This window comes from Nicotiana tomentosiformis, chromosome 3 (genome assembly GCF_000390325.3).
Source record: "Nicotiana tomentosiformis chromosome 3, ASM39032v3, whole genome shotgun sequence".
Classification (NCBI taxonomy): Eukaryota; Viridiplantae; Streptophyta; class Magnoliopsida; order Solanales; family Solanaceae; genus Nicotiana; species Nicotiana tomentosiformis.
The window spans coordinates 20,504,990-20,528,885 of NC_090814.1; the positions used below are offsets into that span (position 1 = coordinate 20,504,990).

The 23,896-nt window shown below is 37.6% G+C and overlaps 1 protein-coding gene across 1 annotated transcript; it reads left to right on the plus strand.

Annotated features, from left to right (window-relative positions):
- The first annotated feature begins 17,778 nt into the window (after nt 1-17,778).
- On the plus strand, nt 17,779-20,590 carry LOC104087748 (probable protein kinase At2g41970). The gene is made up of 7 exons (XM_009592311.4): nt 17,779-18,033; nt 18,185-18,432; nt 18,840-19,090; nt 19,199-19,325; nt 19,479-19,885; nt 19,961-20,047; nt 20,139-20,590. The coding sequence occupies exons 2-7, from the start codon at nt 18,321-18,323 to the stop codon at nt 20,262-20,264; spliced, it is 1,110 nt and encodes a 369-aa protein (XP_009590606.1). The 5' UTR covers nt 17,779-18,033; nt 18,185-18,320; the 3' UTR covers nt 20,265-20,590.
- Nucleotides 20,591-23,896: the final 3,306 nt, after the last annotated feature.

Sequence of the window (23,896 nt, forward strand, 5' to 3'; positions counted from 1 at the left end):
TAAATATTATAAAATATTTTAAATAATAAAATAATTATTAAAATTTTAAAATTGGATCCAGATTACCGACCAACGTTGGTCGGTAATCCAAAATTTTCTTGTCTGACCAGTTGGGTCAATTCGTTGACCAATTTACTGACCAACGTTGGTCGGTATTTAGTTTAAAAAAATATAATTTTTTTCCCCCAGTTTTCGTCCAACCCGGACGATTTTTGGTCGCTTTTTTTGACCGACCAACGTTGGTTGGAAATATTTGGTCGATTTTTAACAGATTTTTAGTAGTGTAGCCTTTTTCGGCTAGATTACATTCACAAGTGAGCTTATCCACATATTCAAAGTCGGTCAGTAAACTTTTTTCGCTAGCAGTCACATATCCTAGGTTCATATGATGAAGTCTAGCGTGCCAAATTTCACATTATCCTCTGTGATTATATGCTAAGGCAAATATAAAAGTCTAACATGCAGATTAAAGAAAGAGTATGAATCCCCTCAAAAATAGATCTAGTTGCACTTCGCGCTCCAAATTATTGATGATTAAATTTGTCTTCTTACCTAGCAAAGTCACTTTTCTTTGTTTTAGGATAAAAAAGTCAGTATATGTCAGTATATTATTTGTTTGTTTTTCCAAAAGTCATACACACCTATAATGTCATAAGTACCCATTGAACTATGAGCTATATATCAAATAAAATCTTTTTGAGTCTAGTTTTCAGAACTTCAAACCATTCATCATTCTAATATTCTTACACGAAATTATGACCTTTTTATTAAAGGGTAGCAGCGGAGAAATTTGATTCCAAAGAGAATGTCTTGACGCTGTGTCTCGAGTGACACCCTAGGCGATGAAGTACGCTAAAATTAGGCCAAAAAATAGTGAAAATTGAGCATCTGAACATCCCCTTACATGGGGTGCCACACGATATGTTGGGCCATGCGATATACCAAATTTTGGCATGTGGGACTTTAAAAGGAGTAAAATAAAAGGGTACTTTAGGAAGAGAGAAATCTAGTTATTTCTTCAACATTTTGAAGAGGCTTTTAAGAGCAAAAACAACCTAGGGCTTCCTCGATCCACCCAAGATAAGATCGCTATCATGAATTCAAGTTGAAAGCACTAGATTAACATCATCTAATACCTAGAAATTTCAAATTCCTAGGTTTTCATCAGGAATTGAGGGAGTTCTTCAAGACCCAAAACCTAGAATTTTTTAGAACAATAGTCAGAGTAATATTTTTGCGCTCTGCTATTAAAGTTAGAAACTTTATAACATAGAATGACGTTTAGTTCATAAAGATGATGGAATTCATGTGTAGAATAGCTATGAAGCCAATTATGGATAAGTAAAACTTGAACTTGAGGAAAAGAGATGAGATTGTAGCTATGTTATCGGTTTTAACCGTTCATTGTAGATTTCGAGAGGGTTGTATATATAGATTTATTGATAGAGGTTCTTCACAGTTGATCCAGCTGAGTTGAGATAATGCTTTTGGGAAACCAGTACAACACACAACCATGCAATCAAATCGTTGATAGCAGACTCCACCACTTGGCTCAAAGCCATAGAACAAAATATTTGATAACTCACAATTTTCATACTCTATTACTGCCATAATTCCGCACTGAAATTCAACGAAATCCTTTATAAGATCATTCAACACAAACCATAAAATACCTCAAATCGTCCGCTAAGCTCGCATTCATCCTCGTGACAACCGGGTCAACATTCTCAACCGATCCAAACTCAAATCATAACATATATAACCCACTGGTAGAAAGAAACTCCCCACACAATATCATAACGATCACATATCCATAGATTACCCCGTAGGAGACAACCCACCTACTTAGCCTCAAATTGGTATTTCATTACGCCCTACCATGGCCACAACCACCATGCAATCACTTAATCATCCTGAGTCTAGACTCGTCAATAAGACATAAGAATCTACTTTATTTCACAATTGTACATTTGAAAGATCTCTCAACATTCTCACAACTCAGAACCGTACAACACATCAAGACAGAAATCAAGCACCCAATGGTCTTCTTCACATCCCAAGCAAACTATTCTCGTCACATCCAAACTATCTTAACACATCCCGCAGTCACATCATACTTATCATATAGCCATCCAACCACTAACCAAGCCATAAATCCCACTCCTAGGTACACTTCCAAACATATATGTCTAAAGGCGCATGCTTACATAACTGAAACCACTGAGCCCAAGCTACGGTCCAACCCTGGCCTCAAGTCCTCCAGACTGGCCCATCACCAAAACATAGAAAACATATCTCGCACCACATCCATGGAACCGCAAGTTGTCGATGCATAGTTGATACCGAGTGCTCAACATAACGTATGAGTGAGTGGAAGGAATTCAAGAGATACGCTTCAAGCTGAATGAATATCGCACGATAAGGAATGAAAGATGAGAAGTTTATCCTAAATTCCATGTAGCCTCTCGAAGATACGTATGAACATCATCATACCGATCCGCAAGACTATACTAGATATTTGCTCATAACTCACAGAACCTATGAACCTAGAGCTTTGATACCAACTTGTCACGAACCAAAATTCAACCCGTCGTGATGGTACCTAACCCAAATCGCTAGGTAAGCCAAATAACAATAACACAATCCAAATAAGATTAATGAGAAATAAATGATGAAATAATTGACCTTTTATACAACAACCCTAGGACTGGTAGTACAAGTCATGAGCCACTAAGGCTTTAGATTTACAGAGCTGGCATGAAATAAATACATCATTTGTTCTAAATATACATAAATAAACTTTCAAATCTAAAGCTACCAAAAACAAGTGGAAGCTATAACTGGAATGCAGGTACATCTTCAATGCCAGCTCCCATAATACACAGTAACATCAACTCCAAGATCTGCACGCAAGATGCAGAAGTGTAGTATGAGTACAACCGACCTCATGTACTCAACAAGTAACAAACCTAACCTTAGGTTGAAAGCAGTTACGAGCTCGAAAAATGGTTAGAGCCCAACACCAATAGCCAAATAACAACTCATAATAATATAATAAAGACAGTACAAGCAATAACTCAAAGAGATATTTTGCTCAGCTCGTTCACAATTACAGAAAAGTAGACATGCTTTTCAGGTAAAACAATAAAGCCCCAATCTTTCACCGGAGTCACCAAAATATGAGTATATCACAAAAATTATGATTTTTTCCAAACTTTCAACAACAGATAAAATATTTCATTATCAGATAGTATTAGGAAAGTACATCGCTATGCCTACATGTCAATATGCATGTCAAATCATCAATTATCATATACCGTCTAGCATGAGAATATACATATCTCAATGCCTACATGTCAAGTGTACATGTCAAATCATGAATGTCACAATACCGTCTAGCATGAGTAAAATGCATCTCTATGCCTACATACCAAGTATGCATGTCAAATGAATAATTTCACAGTGATATTCCCAGGTACTCTCACCCTCAACATACTCAAGTTGTTTGTCTCAATTACCCACTTTATCACACACACACAATTACTCTGCATTGTACGGGTGCCTATCTCATAATCCTCTCACCAAAGCACGTGTATATATATCACCGTACCTGTGCTCACTGCTGGTATGTCAGACTCCGGAGGGGCGGCTCCTGCCCAAGTGCTAATCAAAAGCCTATAAGACATGCTGTGCCATGCAACCCGATCCATAATAATAAATAAGCCAATAAGTCATGTTGCGGCGCGCAACCCGATCCACAATAATAAGAATAGTCACAAAGTCAATATGGCCTATTGCGATGTGCAGCCCGATCCAAAATAGCACTCACAACATAACTCTCAATCTCACCTCAGTCATCAATTTCTCAAGTCTCAAGGACTCACAATCTCGTACCATTCAGCCCAAACAATGATAACATGTGATGTAACAGTGAATGATAAATAAAGACTGAGATATAATATGCAAATGATGAACCATGACTGAGTATATAATTATAGTTAAAACAGATAACTCAAAACAATAGAAATAACCTCATTAGGTCTCAACTGAATAACCACATTGCCTAAACATGATTTCTAGCCGGGATCATAGCTCAATTACTCTAACAAGTAGGAATTTCATAGATAAAGCAAGACTGGATAGCAACTCAGTACAAAAATCAACCCGATTTATGTTTACCACGGTGCACGCCCACACGCCCATCACCTAGCATGTGCGTCAGTCCAACACAACACAAACAACACATTTCACAGGGATAAATACACTCAATTCCAAGTTTAGAAGTGATATTTATCTCGAACAAGCCAAATCCAATATCGACCATGCCAAACAACACTCTAAAAATGCCATCCCATGTGTATCAACCTTCGAACGACTCGAAATATCCAAACCCAACTCAAACACATAATTAATGCCTAAGAAACAATCCCAAATGATAAAGATCGAATCTTTACCCACTTACTCAAAGTCAACCAAAAAGTCAAATCCGTGCCCGCACCTTGGAACCTGACAAAACTTATAAAATCAGACAACCCATTCAATTGCGAGTCCAACCATACTAATTTCACTCAATTCCGACTCCGAATCAATGTTCAAAACTCAAAATTTCACTTTAGAAAAGTTTAAACAAAACCCCCCAACTTCTCTTTTGGAATCATCAATCAAATACCAAAAACGAAGATGGAATCACGGAATATAATTAAAACCAAGTACAAAACACTTACCCTAATCCATGTGATAAAATACGCCTCTAAAATTTCCTAGATCTGAGCTCCATAGCTCAAAATATGATAAAATATTCGAAACTTTTGAAATAGAGTACTTATAATCACTAAACAATAATATCCATCGTGATCACAGGATTTCCTTCGCGTTCGCGAAGAACAAACTGTCACGACCCAAAATTCAACTAGTCGTGATGGCACCTAACCCAACGTTTGCGAAAAACAAACTGTCATGACCAAAAATCCAACTAGTCGTAATGGCACCTAACCCAACCCGCTAGGTAAGCAAACTTTCAATTATCCAATTTCAATAATAGCTATTAAAGCAATTTAAGTAAATAATTATCTTAACCTTATACATTCCCCAAGAACTAGCAGTACAAATCATGAGCTTCTAAGAATAGAGTATACAAAGCGGAAATAAAATAAATACATAATCTGTTTGAATAATACTTAAACAGAGCTTTTATAAATCTAAGGCTACCTTGAACAAGATGCAGCTACAACAGGAACGCAGGTACATCTTCAAATCCCGCAACTATCGAGCACAGCAACAACAACAGCCAATATCTACACGAAATATGCAGAAGTGTAGTATCAGTACAACCGACCCCATGTACTGAGTAAATAACAAACCTAGCCGTAGGTTGAAAGTAGTGACGAGCTTCCACCAAGGTCGGGTCCAAAACCAATAGTCCACAACAATCCATAACAACATAAAGCAAATAATACCAGAAGTAACTCAGAGATAAAATGCCTAGTCACCTCATGATTTCAGCAATAATAGTTCTTCCTTTCAAGTACATCAGTGAAAATCCAAATCCTTTGCCAAAGTTACCAAAAATGTGAATAAGTTTGAAAACAGAATTTTTTCCAAAATCCTTTCAATAATAAATAAAATATCTCATTTTCTTTCCAGATAACCAGTGTAAAACAAATACATCACTATGCCCATCTATCAACATGTGTGAGAAATCATGAATAATGTGATACCGTACAACATGAGAAAAACACATCTCTATGCATATATGTCATGTGTGCATGTCAATGCAATGTATCTCATAGATTGTACTTATGTACTCACACTCTCAGAGTACTCAATCTCACTGTCTCGCATTCTTTCTCACTATGCTCAGCATACTCAATCACTCAACGCTATACAATACCTGCTGCGGCGTGCAGCCCGATCCCTGTTTATAATCGACTGCGCTCACTGGGGGTGTGTACAGACTCATGAGGGGCTCCTACAGCCCAAGAGCTATAAGCACGGACAACTCGCGTGCTGCACGGATAACTCACGTGCTATAATATCATATCTGGATCCGCACGGACAACTCACGTGCTGCACGGACAACTCACGTACTATAATAATATCTGGATCCGCACGGCCAACTCACGTGCTGCAAAGCCAACTCACGTACAATAATATAATATATGAATCCGCACGGCCAACTCACGTGCAATATTATAATATATATATATATATATATATATATATATATATAAAGCTAACATGGCCTGCTGTGGCGTGCAACCCAATCCCAAAAAAAAATATCTTCACAATCAGGCCCTCGGCCTTCCTCAGTCATCAATATCTCCATTCTCTCTCTCATGGGCTCACAATGTCATGAGAATATCCCAAAATGATGATATGATGTATCAATAAATAACAACAGAGACTGAGATATGATATGTAATGAAATGAATATGACTGAATATGAATTTTCAATTTAAAATAAATAATTCACAACAATATGACCTCTGTAGGTCCCAATAACACCGGCACATAGCCTCAACATGATTTTTAATATGCTTTTCAGCTTAATTTCTTTAACTCATAAAACCTCATGGAAAATGCCAAGATCATTTAACTACAAAATTCCACAGAAACAATTATGTCACAATTTCTATAGTGCACTCCCACACGCCCGTCACCTAGCATGTGTGTCACCTCCCAACAAATCATGAAATACTTATATTCAGGGTGCATACCCTCAACTCCAAGATTAGAAGAGTTACTTACCTCGAACAAGCCAAATCCAATGCCGAGCAAGTTACACAATGCTCCAAAAATCCCATTATGCGCGTATCAACTCCCGAATAGTTCGAATCTACCACAATTAATTTGATTCAGTCCACACAATTTATAGGAATTAATTTCATATCAAAATACTAATATTTTTCAAAAATCCGAAATTGCGCCCCAAAAATCACCCGTGGGGCCCACTTCTCGAGATCCGACAAAACTCAAAAAATATGACAACCCATCCAATTACAAGTTCAACCATACTAATTTCACTCAAATCCACTACAAATAGGTATTCAAACTTGAAAAATTCGTTTTGTGACATTATAGAAATTTCCTTCTATTTCTCTTGAAGATTCAATAATCTTACACCAAAAATGAAGATTAATTCATGGAATATAATCACAAGGGAGTTAAGAATACTTGCCCCAAGTTGTGTGGAAAAATTCCTCTCCAAAATCGCCCAACCCGATCTCCAAAATCCGAAAATGGGTGAAACTATCGAACCCTCGAATTTAAGGTTCTGCCCCAGCGATTTCCGCATCTGCGGACAAGATTTGCGCACCTGCGCCTCCGCTTGTGCGAGCAAAAATTTACATTTGCGGACTCCACTCGCCTGTCCAGTTTCTGCTTCTGCGCGCATCCGTCCGCATATGCGCTCAAGCAGGTGCGGAATTTTCCCTCGCACCTGCGACCAATGCCTCACAGCCCTCTGCTCCGCATCTGCGCTCCTTCTCGCGCAGGTGCGATTGCACAACTGCGAAGCTCCTTCCGCACCTGCGCGCCTCGCTTCAGCGCACCCCTGCTCGCACTTGCAAGCTCGCACCTGCGACCACTTTTTCGCAGGTGCGATTACACCAGAAGGCTTCAGTTCCAGCAGTCTTCCAAATTTAAAAATCAATCTGTTAACCATCCTAAACTCACCCGAGGCCCCCGGAACCTCAACCAACTATATCAACAAGTTCCATAACATAACACGGACCTACTCAAGGCCTCAAATCATACCTAACAACCTCAAAAATACGAACTACACACGGATTCAAGCCTAATAAATTTCCAAATTCTACAAACGATGCTGAAACCTATCAAATCACGTGCGATTGACCTCAAATTTTGCACACAAGTCACATTTCACATTACAGACCTATTCAAATTTCTAGAATTAGATTTTGACCTCGATATCAAAAAGTCACCCCCCCGGTCAAACTTTCCAAAATTTCATCTTTCAGCATTTCAAGCCTAATTCCACTACGGACCTCCAAATAATTTTCCGAACACGCTCCTAAGTCCAAAATCACCATACGGAGCTATTGGAATCATTAGAATTAAATTTCGAGGTCGTTTACACATAAGTTGACATCCGGCCACTATTTTAACTTAAGCTTTAAACCTTGGAACTAAGTGTTTCAATTCATTCCAAAACCTCACCGGACCCGAACCAATTACCCCGACAATTCATACAACAACTATAAAGTACAATTTGAGTAGTAAATGGAGAAACGGGGTTGTAATACTCAAAACGACCGGCCAAGTCGTTAGATTCTCCCCCATTTAAACATACGTTCATCCTCGAACGTACCAAGAGTTATTTCCAAGCCATCAAATCACTATTCCATCTTACGACACACGTACCAGGGGGTGAAGCCACGTCACCCTATTCCACATTGGCTTGACTACAGAATACAACTGAAAATCATTAATTTAACCTTAGCCTATAAAACTTGGAGTTTAATTTCCAACCTTTAGAATTTCTTTTAAGATACAAATCTTACATTTACACACCGTATAAGTACGAACAAGTTGCATCGAGCTATAACTATAACCCCGGATATAATCAACCAACATATTACACAACTCGCATGCTCGTAGCACCATTTCTGATCGCAGTGACTACTCTAAAACCAACCACATACTAGTATTAAACCCATATCGAACCAAACCTCATTCCAAAACCTTTGTACAATGTTGATAATAAAAGAAACATGCAGAATCTCGTAACCACTTATCAGACTAACAGGTCATGGAGATCTCTCGCCCGAACCGGAATCATAATCACTTTCTGAGCCGACTTTCAATATTATACTCCCGAATATACCGAAATTAAACCTGATAGTACCCATTCCGGGTCCAATGACCTTATATTACTAAACATAACAGTTCCACAGACATACCGCACCAATATAACTCGGAGCCACAACCCGTGCCATCCGTGCACCAATACGCAACATTCAAATGTACCCAGTCATGGAAATGACTCAAATGAGAGAACTGCCCCACCAGATTAACAAGTACCACCACAACGAAATGCTGAAAATTCATCATACACCATAAAACCATCACCTGATTCTAACACAAGGTTCATACCTTAATATAACTCCGCTGCAATGTGTGACCCCATCCAAACGCTGGTCCATAATATATACCTCGAGCCACCCCGCTCAAAATCAATAACCACAGAGAGGCAAATGACAAAACATGCCACATAAAACATGAAAGAACATAACCATTACGCAATCGATCATGCAATACCCAAATACTTATCACGCTTAAATTCCGCTATAAAGCTCAAATAGAACCGCACCATCTGTGCACATAACCAATGAATCACAACTCCTCGTAGCATAAAAGAGTAACTCACAGATCATTTCAGAACACGAATAAGTTCAACATCAACCGAATGACACATCCCTCAATAATAGCAGTACAGAGCCAACCATTCCGGCTCGGTGTAGAATACATATCTTAATTAGGCTTACCAATGGACCTCCAAATCAACTCGAGTTACCCACAAATAGATAAAAATCCCTCCGAAAATCCATAATGATTGAATCACAACACATTCTATCATCTGGCTAGCTCCGGCCACAACTTCACTATCCACAACCATGAAATAATCTGCTCCTGAGAACTCTCAATCTCCAAATCCATAGAACATGCGAATCACCATATTTGGTTCCATCTCCACCGCCCGAATGCTTAACACCTCTCTCATACACGATCATCCCACGAGAAATACTTTAAAAGTTCTTCTGTGCCACTTGACAAAATTTGAATATTAGCAGTCTATCAACCATGCGAGTACCGCAATACTAATTTATACACCCGTAAGTCAAAATACAATGCACCTTCTGAAGTCCGCTCCTTTCTCATACAACACCAAGTAATATTAGTATTCATATAGTTATTTGAAACCATCCATGTTGTCCAACATTCATTACCTTCTCTTCAAGACTGTACTGCCACCTTGTACATGAAAATCTAGCTTTCGTACAACACATTACATCTATCTTGCCATCATGTGAAAAGCACAAGAATCTTATTATCAACTTTGAGTTACCAATAATTTACATACCATTTTAGTTAGAAACCTTTCTCTTGCTTCTTTTCAGGAGGAAATCACAATACACAAGACGTTCTCCACACCAGTAGAAACTATCAAGAATACTTTGGAATTTATTTGCACATAATCAAGCCCTTAAAACTAAATTGCTCTAACTCGACCAAGCCACGCAGATCGCCAAGTCCAGGTGTATTGCCACAAAGCACCTGTAGAAAACCCCCACATCATAAGCACCCCAAAGAACCGATCATATCCATTACCATACTGATCCAACCTACTACCAGTTGTCCTATTTTCTCCGAGTCCCTTCCGAATTTGTCTTCAGATTGATACTTCTTCTTGCTAAAATACCATGATCTTTAACCACAACTCACCCTACAAATCTTAGCATAGAACCACAACGCCCTACGGCCCATAAGCAACTGTATTCTTTTTAAGCACCTTCAAAAATACCACAACTATAACACTCACTCTGAGAATACCTTATGTGAATTTGAAATTATTCTTCTTACCTTCCTTATACTAAAATGTAGAATCCCTAGTCATACAGAACTTTCGTAAGTCCAGGCACCATCAAATACAAATCTCGGGTTTTATCCATACACAAGTCCGGAGAAATTCTCAATTGCTATATAGAATTCTCAAACCCACTAGAATTCTCTCGGAAGTCACCCACTTTGCTCAAATTTAATTGCACCGCCCAAATGGGCCAAAAGACACGTGCCCCATTAGCACAACAACACTCAAAGAAGTAACTCTACTTTAACACCACCTATCAAATTATACTCTGTGCGCACTACATAATTCACCCATAACAACTCACTCATCCCACGATTTTCATATACTCATAAGTGCAATATAACCCGTATCCAGTAATTTCCTTATTCGAGTCATTATCGATCTCAACTTCTGCAAGTCATAACTGACCCACCAGTATGTCTCAGCCCAAAACTAAACCTTTACATATAATCATGAAATTGAATAATCAATAGCTGGCTCCCCCACTTGGCTCAAAGCCATAGATTAAAACATTTCATATCTCACAATACCAATACTCTATTACTGTCATAATTCCACAGTCAGTTCAATGAAACTTCTTCTCAAACTCATGCAACGCCAACCATAAAAATACCCCAAATCATCCACTAATCTCACAATCATTCTCTTGACACTCAACTCAACTTTCTCAGCCAGATTCAAATTCAAATCTCCATACATATGCCCCACTGGCAGAAAAGAAACTCTCCACTCACATCATAAGGAATACACCTACGTAGATTACTCCGCAGGGAATAATCCACCTGCTTAACCTCAAATTGGTATCTTGATATACCATTTCGCAGTCACAATTACTATGCAATCACTTAGTCTATCTGAGTCCAAACTCACTAACCAGACATGAGAATTTAATTTGTCCCAAAATTTAACAATCGTGAAAGATCCTTCAAAACATTCACACTCGAGACTGTACGTCACATCAAAACGAAAATCAAGCACCCAATGGCCTTCTTTTACATTTCAAGGAAACACTTCTCGTCACATTCAAATCGTCTTAACATATCCCACAGTTACATTATACTCATCACAAAACCATTCCACCGCTCATCGAGCCACAAATTCCACTGTAGGGTCATTACCATACATATGAGTCCAATTATACAAGTTATAACTGAAGCTACCGAGCTTAAACTGCGGTCTAACCATGGTCTCAAGTCCTCCAGACTGGCCCATCACCAAAACACAGAATACTCACCTCGAACCTCGTTCATAGAATCACAAGCCGGCGATGCACAACTGATACATAGCGCTCATGTGCACATACGAATACGTGGAAGGAATTTAAAGAGTTATGTCCCAAGCTGAATCAATCACACACGATAAGGAAAGAAAGATGGGAAGTATATATACCTAATGCCATGTAGCCTCTCGAAGATAAGTATGGACGTCATCATACCGATCCGCAAGACTCTACTAGACACTTGCTCATGACTTGTAGAACCTATGAACCTAGAGCTCTGATACCACCTTATCACGACCCAAAATTCAACTAGTCGTGATGGCACCTAACCCAACCCGCTAGGTAAGCCAACTTTCAATTATCCAATTCCAATAATAGTTATTAAAGCAATTTAAGTAAATAATTATATTAACCTTATACATTCCCCAAGAACTGACAGTACAAATCACGAGCTTCTAAGAATAGAGTATACAAAGCGAAAATGAAATAAATACATAGTTTGTTTGAATAATACTTAAACAAAGCTTTTATAAATCTAAGGCTACCCCGAATAAGAGGCAGCTACAACAGGAACGCAGGTACATCTTCAAATCCCGCAACCATCGAGCACAACAACAACAACAGCCAACATCTGCACGAAATATGCAGAACTGTAGTATCAGTACAACCGACCCCATGTACTGAGTAAGTAACAAACCTAGCCGTAGGTTGAAAGTAGTGACGAGCTTCCACCAAGGTCGGGTCCAAAACCAATAGTCCACAACAATCCATAATAATATAAAGCAAATAATACCAGAAGTAACTCAGAGATAAAATGCTCAGTCACCTCATGATTTCAGCAATAATAGTTCTTCCTTTCAAGTACATCAGTGAAAATCCAAATCTTTTGCCAAAGTTACCAAAAATATGAATAAGTTTGAAAACAATTTTTTTTTCAAAATCCTTTCAATAATAAATAAAATATCTCATTTTCTTTCCAGATAACCAGTGTAAAACAAATACATCACTATGCCCATCTGTCAACATGTCTGAGAAGTCATAAATAATGTGATACCGTACAGCATGAGGAAAACATATCTCTATACATATATGTCATGTGTGCATGTCAATGCAATGTATCTCAGAGATTGTACTCATGTACTCACACTCTCAGAGTACTCAATCTCACTGTCTCGCATTCTCTCTCACTATGCTCAGCACACTCAATCACTCAACGCTATACAATACCTGCTGCAGCGTGCAGCCCGATCCCTGTTTATAGTCGACTGCGCTCACTGGGGGTATGTACAGACTCATGAGGGGCTCCTACAGCCCAAGCACTATAAGCACGGATAACTCACGTGCTATAATATCATATCTGGATCCACACAGACAACTCACGTGCTGCACAGACAACTCACGTGCTATAATAATATCTGGATCCGCACGGCCAACTCACGTGCTGCACGGCCAACTCACGTGCAATAATATAATATATGGATCCGCACGGCCAAATCGCGTGCTGTACGGCCAACTCACGTGCAATAGTATAATATATATATATATATATAAAGCCAACATGGCCTGCTGCATCGTGCAACCCGTTCCCAAAAAAAACATATCTTCACAATCAGGCCCTCGTCCTCCCTCAGTCATCAATATCTCCAGTCTCTCTCTCATGGGCTCACAATGTCATGAGAATAGCCCAAAATAATGATATAATGTATCAATAAATAATAACAGAGACTGAGATATGATATGTAATGAAATGAATATGACTGAATATGAATTTTCAATTTAAAATAAATAATTCACAACAATATGACCTCTGTGGGTTCCAATAATACCGTCACATATCCTCAACATGATTTTTAATATGCTTTTCAGCTCAATTTCTTTAACTCATAAAACCGCATGAAAAATGCCAAGATCATTTAACTACAAAATTCTAGAGAAACAATTATGTCACAATTTCTATAGTGCACGCCCCACATGCCCGTCACCTAGCATGTGCGTCACCTCCCAACAATTCACGAAATACATATATTCAGGGTGCATACCCTCAACTCCAAGATTAGAAGAGTTACTTACCTCGAACAAGCCAAATCAAATGCCGAGCAAGTTACACAATACTCCAGAAATCCCATTATGCGCGTATCAACTCCTGAATAGTTCGAATCTACCACAATTAATTTGATTCAGTCCACACAATTTATAAGAATTACTTTCATATCAAAATACTAATATTTTCCAAAAATCTGAAATTGCGCCCCAAAAATCACCTGTGGAGCCAACATCTCGAAATCCGACAAAACTCAAAAAATACGACAACCCATCCAATTACAAGTTCAACCATACTAATTTCACTCAAATCCACTACAAATCGGTATTCAAACTTGAAAAATTCGTTTTGTGACATTATATAAATTTTCTTCTATTTCTCTTGAAGATTCAATAATCTTACACCAAAAATGAAGATTAATTTATGGAATATAATCACAAGGGAGTTAAGAACACTTACCCTAAGTTGTGAAAAATTTCCTCTCCGAAATTACCTAACCCGAGCTCCAAAATCCGAAAAAATGGGTGAAAATATCGAACACTCGAATTTAAGGTTCTGCCCCAGCAATTTCCGCATATGCGGACAAGATTTGCGCACCTGCGCCTCCGCTTGTGCGAGCAAAACGTCGCATTTGCGGACTCCACTCACCTACCCAGTTTCCGCTTCTGCGCGCATCCGTCCGCATCTACGCTCACGCAGGTGCAGATTTTTCCCTCGCACCTGCGACCAATGCCTCACAGCCCTCTGCCCGCATCTGCGCTCCTTCTCGCGTAGGTGCGATTGCGCAACTGCGAAGCTCCTTCCGCACCTGCGCGCCTCGCTTCAGCGCACCCCTGCTCGCACTTGTGAGCTCGCACCTGCGACCACTTTTACGCAGGTGCGATTACACCAGAAGGCTTCAGTTCCAGCAGTCTTCCAAATTCAAAAATCAATCCGTTAACCATCCGAAACTCACCCGAGGCCCCCGGGACCTCAACTAACTATATCAACAAGTCCCATAACATAACACGGACCTGCTCGAGGCCTCAAATCATACCTAACAACCTCAAAAATACGAACTACACACAGATTCAAGCCTAATAAATTTCCAAATTCTACAATCGACGCCGAAACCTATCAAATCATGTGCGATTGACCTCAAATTTTGCACACAAGTCACATTTCACATTACGGATCTATTCAAATTTTCAGAATCAGATTTCGACCTCGATATCAAAAAGTCACCTCCCCCCCGGTCAAACTTCCCAAAATTTTATCTTTCGGCATTTCAAGCCTAATTCCACTACGGGTCTCCAAATAATTTTTCGAACACGCTCCTAAGTCCAAAATCACCATACGGAGCTATTAGAATCATCAGAATTAAATTTTGAGGTCGTTTACACATAAGTTGATATCCGATCACTATTTTAACTTAAGCTTTAAACCTTGGAACTAAGTGTTCCAATTTATTCCAAAACCTCACCGGACCCGAACCAATTACCCCGACAATTCACACAACAACTGTAAAGTACAATTTGAGCAGTAAATAGGGAAACAAGGTTGTAATAGTCAAAACGACCGGCCGGGTCGTTACACAAACGCAACTGCCACAAAAAATGCTCTACGCGTTTGCGATACTAGCCACGCGAATGCGATGACCACAAACACCAACGCTTCGCAAATGCGACTTAGATTACACGAACACGATCGAGAAGTCCCCAGCTCTCAATTCTCAGCTCAGCTCTATGTGAATCGATGCCACATACACGAACGCGAACAATAACCAATACCAACCTACGCGAACGCATTCTTGATGTCACGAACGTGAAGAAGAAATATACCCAGCTCCAGAATTCCTCTACGCGATCGCGAGCCTAGCTCCGCGATCATGATGCTCTGCCGACACACCAACAATCACCAATACAACAACCATCTGAAATGATCCAAACCATGTCTGAAACCCACCCGAGTCCCTCGAAACCCCGTCCGAACATATCAACAAGCCCCATAGCATAAAACTGACTTACTCGAGGTCTCAAATCACACATAATAATATCAAAACCATAAAACGTACCTCAAATTGAACTTAATGAACTTTTGAACTTTCAACTTCCAAAATTCTTGCCGAACCATATCAAATTAATTCGGAATGACCTCAAATTTTGTACATAAGTCCCAAATGACATAACGACGCTATTCCAATTTTCAAAACCACAATCTGAATATGATATCATCAAGGTCAACTCCCGGTTAAACTTATGAACATTTCAAACCTTCAAATTGCCAACTGTCATCAAATAGTGCCGAAACCTTCTAGAAACATCCAAATACAAATCCAGGTATACGCCCAAATCCAAAATCAATATCCAGACCTAGCGGAACTATCAAAACTCCGATCCGAGACCAAATACTCAAAAGTCAAATTTGATTAACTCTTCCAACTTAAAACTTCTTAGTTGAGAATCATTCTTCCGAGTTAATCCTGAATCACCTAAAAACCAAAATCGACAATTCACATAAGTCATAATACATCATATGAAGCTACTCACGACTTCAAACAGCTGAACGGAATGTAAATATTCAAAACGACCGGCTGAGTCGTCACAGTTTCATTCTAGTGGTTCACTTTAGTTTGTGACCTAGGAAAGTTAATCACGAAAAAAGGGTTCAGTATTAACTTCAAACTTGGAAAATTTCATATTTGAATTTTCAAAATTAGTTAGGGTCCAGAGACCTCATAAAAAGGGGAAAAAAATAAGTATCATTATTACGGCAAGATTAAAACTTCGTAGCCATGCAAGAAGAATTATGGACTCCAGCTTGGTTGGCAGGGGCGGATACAGAGTCTATTGGGCACAACCTAAAAGTTTTGTCCCAAATCCTATGTATATATTGAGAAATCTACAAAATTCATTTAATATGTAGATATAATAAACTGTAAATTCAATAATATAAATGAATTATGAGTTCGGTAGCAAATAAGGAGTTACAAGAACCCATAACTTTTAAGTTCATAATTCGCCTCTAAAGTGGACACAGCATGAGATTGACAAAGAAATTTGGGTTTTTTTTCCCTTTCCCTTGATCCACTATTTTCTATTTCTCAATTTTATATTCTAGTAAACGAATGGGGTTGAGAAAATTAGGAAAATATCTTCCTAACGAGAGAGCTCTGTAGTGTCGCGACCAAAAATTAATACAAATTATTCAAACAATAATACATATATGTTTGATTTTTTTCTTCCTATTACATAGATAAGGGGATAGGGGATTATAAGTATTGAGCTCAAACCATTGTGTGAAAAATTCTGGGGATAAGTTCGGTTAACAAAGGACAAGCTCCAAACACAAATTTAAGTTTACACTCGTATAATTCATCACATAAAAGCATTGATCAAATTGGAGGAAATAACTCTCGGCCATCGTTTGGTAATTTACCTTTTAGTTTAGAGTTTTACTTTGATGGAATATGTTTTAGTTAATATTTTATTTACCAACTTCTTAGTTGAAAAAAGATTAAAATTCTAAAATATTAAACACATCCAAGACGTTGACAACTCACGACGTACTCCAAACTGTATATTCGTTCATACATTAGAATTATCAATGGACCTAACATGAAAAGTTATTTTAGTGTACATATGCAACTTTTGGTGGGAGGGTGGGAAATGCAAAAGGGCTCCTAAAAGATCAATTAAAAATAAGCTTGCCTACCAAGTAACAATCCACCTAAGGAGTAACAAGAACCCATATATATATATATATATATATATATATATATATATATATATATATAACATAGTCTAAACTGTTACTATCGTGATAATCAAGAGATGGATATGTACATTAAAATTTGTTATGGAATTAATCAGTTAAATAACAAGATGGAACAATGATGAAAAGGGAGAAGTGCTGCATGATAATTGATCACGTCGGACGTGCAAAGTTAAGGGAGGCACGTTGTACGTAGAATATAAGTGATGTGTTAGTTTTAGCGGTTAAAAGAGTCCATGCGACTTTCTCGTTGAACAGACAACTCTCTTTCCTTTTGGCTTTTGCTGAGAGAGAAAATTAAAGAAGAAAAACAAAATCCATGAATGCTTTTCCTACCTTTCTATCTTTTTCCAGATTCATTTTTTGATTAATTTTGCATCTTGTATATATTGGTATTTTTCAAGATTTTCGGTACGTTACAATTTCATACTCTTCAATTTCTTTTGGGGACGTTATTGTTAAGTTTCCACATGTTGTTTTATTAGACAAATTCACACTTTATTATTCTTAAATTTGTGGGAAATGCCTTCTGATCATCATATGTTTTCTGGATATCTTCTAGGAATTTGTTGTGATATACCTTTAAAATACTTCAAGGGAGAACAATTGGCGTTTATGTGGAATATTGACAAAAAGCAGCAATATATTGAAGGAGAATTTTTGTGGTAATTAATTTCTTTTATAGTTGAAGAACAACAATGATGTGCTGTGGAGGTGCGGAAGAAGACAGTTATAGCGGCGGTCCGCCGGCTAATCAAAATACAGCCCCTCCGAGAGCCGGCAATCCCTATGGCGGCGGTGCTGGTGGTGGTATGCTCCTATATCCTCCATTTTCTTCAATTTTCATGTCTTTAATTTATTTTCTCTTTATTGAGATTTGAACCTATGACCTAAAATAACTTTTAACTTTTTTACCACTATAATAGAATTTCCCATATGTCAAGAAGATTCAATAGTTTATATATAACAAAAATATTTTAGTCCTATTTGCAAAGTACAATTAATTTTACCATGAAGGGATTCAATGAACTTCTTCCCTCCACCTAGTTCCACCCCTGAGTTCAATTAAATGAATTTGTCAAGTCAAGAAAAATGTACTATTTATCGCTCGAGAGTCAAAATGAACATGCCTACTACCAAAGAGATGGCTTGACACTTTGATTGATCCAAACTCCAAGATCTTGTATTAGTGAAAGCTTGTTTGTTTGAAAATGCAGCTAGTGAAAGAGGAGAGCCAAGGAGTGCTGCTAGGAGTGGAGCTCCTCAGAAAGTTCTACCGATTGAGGTACCAGAAATGTCCTTGGATGAGCTAAATAGACTTACTGGTAACTTTGGACAGAAAGCTCTGATTGGAGAGGGATCTTATGGCCGCGTTTTTGGTGCTAAATTAAGCAATGGCCAACAAGCAGCAATTAAGAAATTGGATACTAGTTCTTCACCAGAACCAGATTCTGACTTTGCATCTCAGGTCTTGAGTCCTTGATATTTTCTTCCTTTTTCGTACTATAACTAGTACGGTACTACTTTAGGAGGAACAGATCATTCTCTCAAATTTGTTTCCTTTTTGTTTATGCAGTTATCAATAGTTTCAAGACTTAAACATGATCATTTTGTGACTCTGATGGGGTATTGCCTAGCAGCAAATAATCGAATCTTGGTTTATGAGTTCGCAACCATGGGCTCGTTGCATGATGTGTTACATGGTGTGTTGATAATTGTATCATGAATGGACTTCCCAATGATTCTTGGTTTGGTCAATATGAATTCATTCTAGAATCATCTAGTGTAGGCTAGATTGTGCAATTCTTTAGTTTCTGTTGCAGCGTCATAAGTGATTCTTGGATGTTCTGTTGTAGGTAGAAAAGGAGTACAAGGTGCTGAGCCTGGTCCAGTTCTTACTTGGAATCAGAGAGTTAAAGTTGCTTATGGTGCAGCTAGAGGCCTCGAATATCTACAAGAAAAAGTTCAACCGCCAATTATTCATCGCGATGTCAGATCCAGCAACGTGCTACTCTTTGATGATTTTACAGCAAAGATTGCTGATTTCAACTTGACAAACCAGTCTTCAGACACAGCAGCTCGTCTGCATTCCACTAGAGTTCTTGGGACATTTGGCTACCATGCTCCAGAGTATGCCATGACAGGACAGATAACACAGAAAAGCGATGTGTATAGTTTCGGAGTTGTTCTCTTAGAGCTATTGACAGGAAGGAAGCCAGTAGATCATACAATGCCCAAAGGCCAACAGAGTCTTGTTACATGGGTAGGGGTCTTATCCTTCCTAATTTTTGTTTAGCTCTCTTTAAATAATACTGGTTCATCCTCAAATCTTCTGCAGGCAACTCCGCGATTAAGTGAAGACAAAGTGAAGCAGTGTGTTGATCCCAAGCTAAATAATGAGTACCCTCCAAAGGCAATTGCTAAGGTTTTCTTTCTCACCTTTGATAATCATGTTTTGAACAAATTCTTGTCATTTTTGTTTTACATCATGTAAGCACTATTCGGTTTATTCTCAGATGGCAGCTGTTGCAGCACTTTGTGTTCAATACGAAGCAGATTTCCGGCCAAACATGACAATTGTGGTTAAGGCACTGCAACCACTTCTCAATGCAAAACCAGCAGGATCAGAGCCTCAAGCATAAGACATTCTTGATTGAAACAAGCATGCCTAATTCTTAAAAAGTTCATGGTTTCGTTGCCAATCCTGAAAAGAGGAATTATTGAGTTATTGTCATAGTAGTAGCAGATAATTGTTAATTTCCCTTTGTTCTAGTCTGTTTCTACAATTAGAAGCTATGGACCTTTTGGATTTTGCCTTTAAACAAGAAATTTCTTAACTAGTTTCTTTGTGAAATGATGGTAGGATACCAGCTTCCTGTTTACTTTTCCTTTTTTTCTTCTTTACTTATGAGGTCAAATTCCAATCTGTATCAAGTTTTATAGTCTTGTCAATCAAATTTCCTCAACAGATATATGGTCACTAAAGTTATACAAAGTTTTCTAGCTTGGAAGGAGAATCAAGAGAACATGTAAGCTGTAATAAATATCCCATGCAGTAGCGCTTGCAATCCACTAGATCCTTACAGCAAAATAAGGTTCAAGATTATGTATTATTTTCTTGTTTGCTAAGCGCTCTGAATGTTTGATTAATTACTAAAGTAAATAATCAGCTATTAACACTAGCAACGCATTCCGGTCAAAGTCAAAGGGTAGAATTTCTTCTGCCAACATAAGCATATGTTGAAAACACAATTAAATAAATAAAAAGTGATGAGATTCACAGTCTCTACAATAATGTTACAATCCATATTAATAATATAGTGAAGCAAATAAAACTAGGAAAAAAATTATCTTACAACTGCACAATTTCTTAACTAAGTAAGCAAAATAAAATATGTAACGCCCGGAAAATTTCGTAGTGTTTAAAGGCTTTAAAGAAGATCGGCATGTTCTAATTATATTAATTCGCATGTGAGCAAGGGCTAATGATTTGAATGATATCATTTGAAAATGATAATATGTGTACGACGTATATAGAAACGGTTTATGGTCTAAGAAGAGTCATAAGGTTAAGTCAAGTTGGAAGCTATATGATGGGCTAAAGTTTCAAATGAATTCAAACAAGACTTACGTTCAGACGAGCATAACTCTAAAGATATAAAGTGTTATATGGTTTATGAACTATTAGATGCAAGGTCTATGTGTGTAGTTTTCAATGCTTCAAACTGTTCATCGTTTGAATATTTTTACAATAAGTTATGGGCGTTTTACTAGAAGGTGGTAGTGCAGCTACGCAGCAGGCTATGCAACCCGCGTAGCCAATTTCAGAATTTGGCTAAGGGAAGGCCTCCTGCTTAGCTTTCATACGTAGGCTACGCAGCTTTATGGGTCATTTTTAAAGGGCTGAAACAAGGGTTTAGAGAGAGAATAAGTTAGTTCTTCAACTTGGAATTGATTTCTAAAGAAAAAAGAAGCTCTTCCACCATAGATACACTTCAAGGTAAGTTATTTTAGTACAAGGATGATTATATAACATCATTTAGTGATAACACTAACATTATTATGGATCAAATCCATAGGAAATATGTTGAATCTTCAAGAATACCAAAAAGAGAAAAGTGAGATTCTTCCACCTAGAGGTAATCCCTTCACTTGTGCCTCATATATGTGATATATTGAAGTGTGGATAGCATGTTTATGAAGTTTATTTGAAGTTAAAATGAAGTATTATAGGAACCCTAAGAGCGGGTCCTGAAAATGATATTTTATGAAAAGAAGAAGATGAATAGTGATGAATTGATATAAATAAGATTATTTTGAGTTTCTAATGATTCCAATAGAATTGATAACTTAATTGATGAATGAATTGAATCAGGAATCGCCATTTGAATAAGATACACCACTAGTTCTTGAAATGGGTGTTCTTGAACCTAGGATTTTATTGGAGAATATAATGAATAGTAACTTGATGATGTTGGGTAATCAACATAGTATCATTAATGACTTCAAATGAGTATTAAATATTAAGAATGGAATTTAATAGGCTAATGGGTGAACCTATTGGATAATTTGGGATAGATGAAGGCTTGTTGCCGAATTGTAAAGACTAAATGGATCGTTAAAGGCTTGTTGCCGAATAGTAGATATTGAATTGTTGGTCATATTTGGGCATTTTAATCAATTGGAGCGGTGTAGTATTATTTGGAGCTTGAAGGTTGAGGTAAGTTGATTAAGACTTACTCTTCTTGAGGAATTTTCTCTAAAAGTATGTTTTCAGTTGATACATTATACTATTTGTAAATGTGCATTCGTACTTGTGGGGACAAGCGAGAAAGATTTCACCATGTGTTTCTAAATTTGTTGCTTATGAAGTGTCATGTAATTTTATAAAAATCTTATTTTCAAACTTTTTTGGCAAAATGACACTTATGAAAAATATTATAAATTTTATTAAAACTTATATATTGATAAGAGTATAAAATGCTTGAGCACTAAAGATGCGTTTTTATGAAAAAGTTTGTCTTTTGTAATTTCAACAAAGGAGTAGCACTTGTTGTATCTTTACATTGATATTAAATTGGTAAAGACTTTAACATGAAAAGGTTGTTTATTTGCTTTAGTTCAAATGCTTTGGATTTGCTATGAAAATCATGATTTGTAAAAATAGATCCTTTGAGGCTATTTTTGAATCATGAATCTATTTTTGATATGTCAAATATTCTTGGAGTTACTAGTGGAGACCACCGGGATTGGTTTAAATGTTGAGTTTGTTACCATGGAACTACATGTGCCCCTGTAGGGATACATTCTAAGGCTAAGCCGAGGTTTGTGGGACAAGGTCCCCCATTGAGAGAGCAAATGATCATTACTTAAAGTAATGAGGTTAAGTCGACTCGTACGACACTACAGTAAGCCGCCCAGACAAGTAGGGTCAAATACTTGTTGTTAGGTTGATCACCTAGTAGTTGTTCATTATGTCGGTGTCGGTATAGTACTCCCGGTGAAAGGTAAAAGAGAACTTTCTTATGTTTAGGCTTAAGGAGCCGAAAATGATTTTAAGGACTTAATGAGATTGAAATAATTTTATATGATATCTATTAAAAACTTGGGTTGATAGAGACGTTCTAAAACTTTATAGCATGGCTTATATTTCATTTATCTTTTATTTAAATTGATAAAGCGCATAATTTATATAACCGTTTATCATTTTATATCAAATATTGGTCGCATAATTTTTGTAAAATCTTGTCCCAGGAACTTGAGTTAGAGAGAGCCTATGACACTTATTGAGTACCTTGGTGGTGTACTCAGCCCTACGGGCCCCCCTCCAGGGGTCCACTTACTTTACATGTTTCAGGACGAGGTATGATACGTAGCATGTGGAAAGGGCTAGGATGACTCTTCATGAGGTATATGGTGAGGCACCACTCCTATTTCGTGGTAGCTATCATATTATTTTCTTAATTTAAGTTAGTCGTGCATTAGACCAAGTGTTTAGTTCTATTATTTGGTATAGAGGCTCCATAAATAGTGGTGGCGAGTTGTAGTAATGGGATGGTACATGATATATATAAAAAGATATTTATTTTATTTGGTCTTATTATTATAATGAAAGATTTTATGTATGATTTTGAATTAGAAAATTATGCAATAGTTTAACTTGAAAATATATAAAATTTTCAAAGAGCTTCTGCAATTACATTGGTTTCATGTATAGGGGTTGGTTCGCTCGGGTCGGGTAGTGTGCTGGGTGTCGTTCACGTGATTTTGGGTC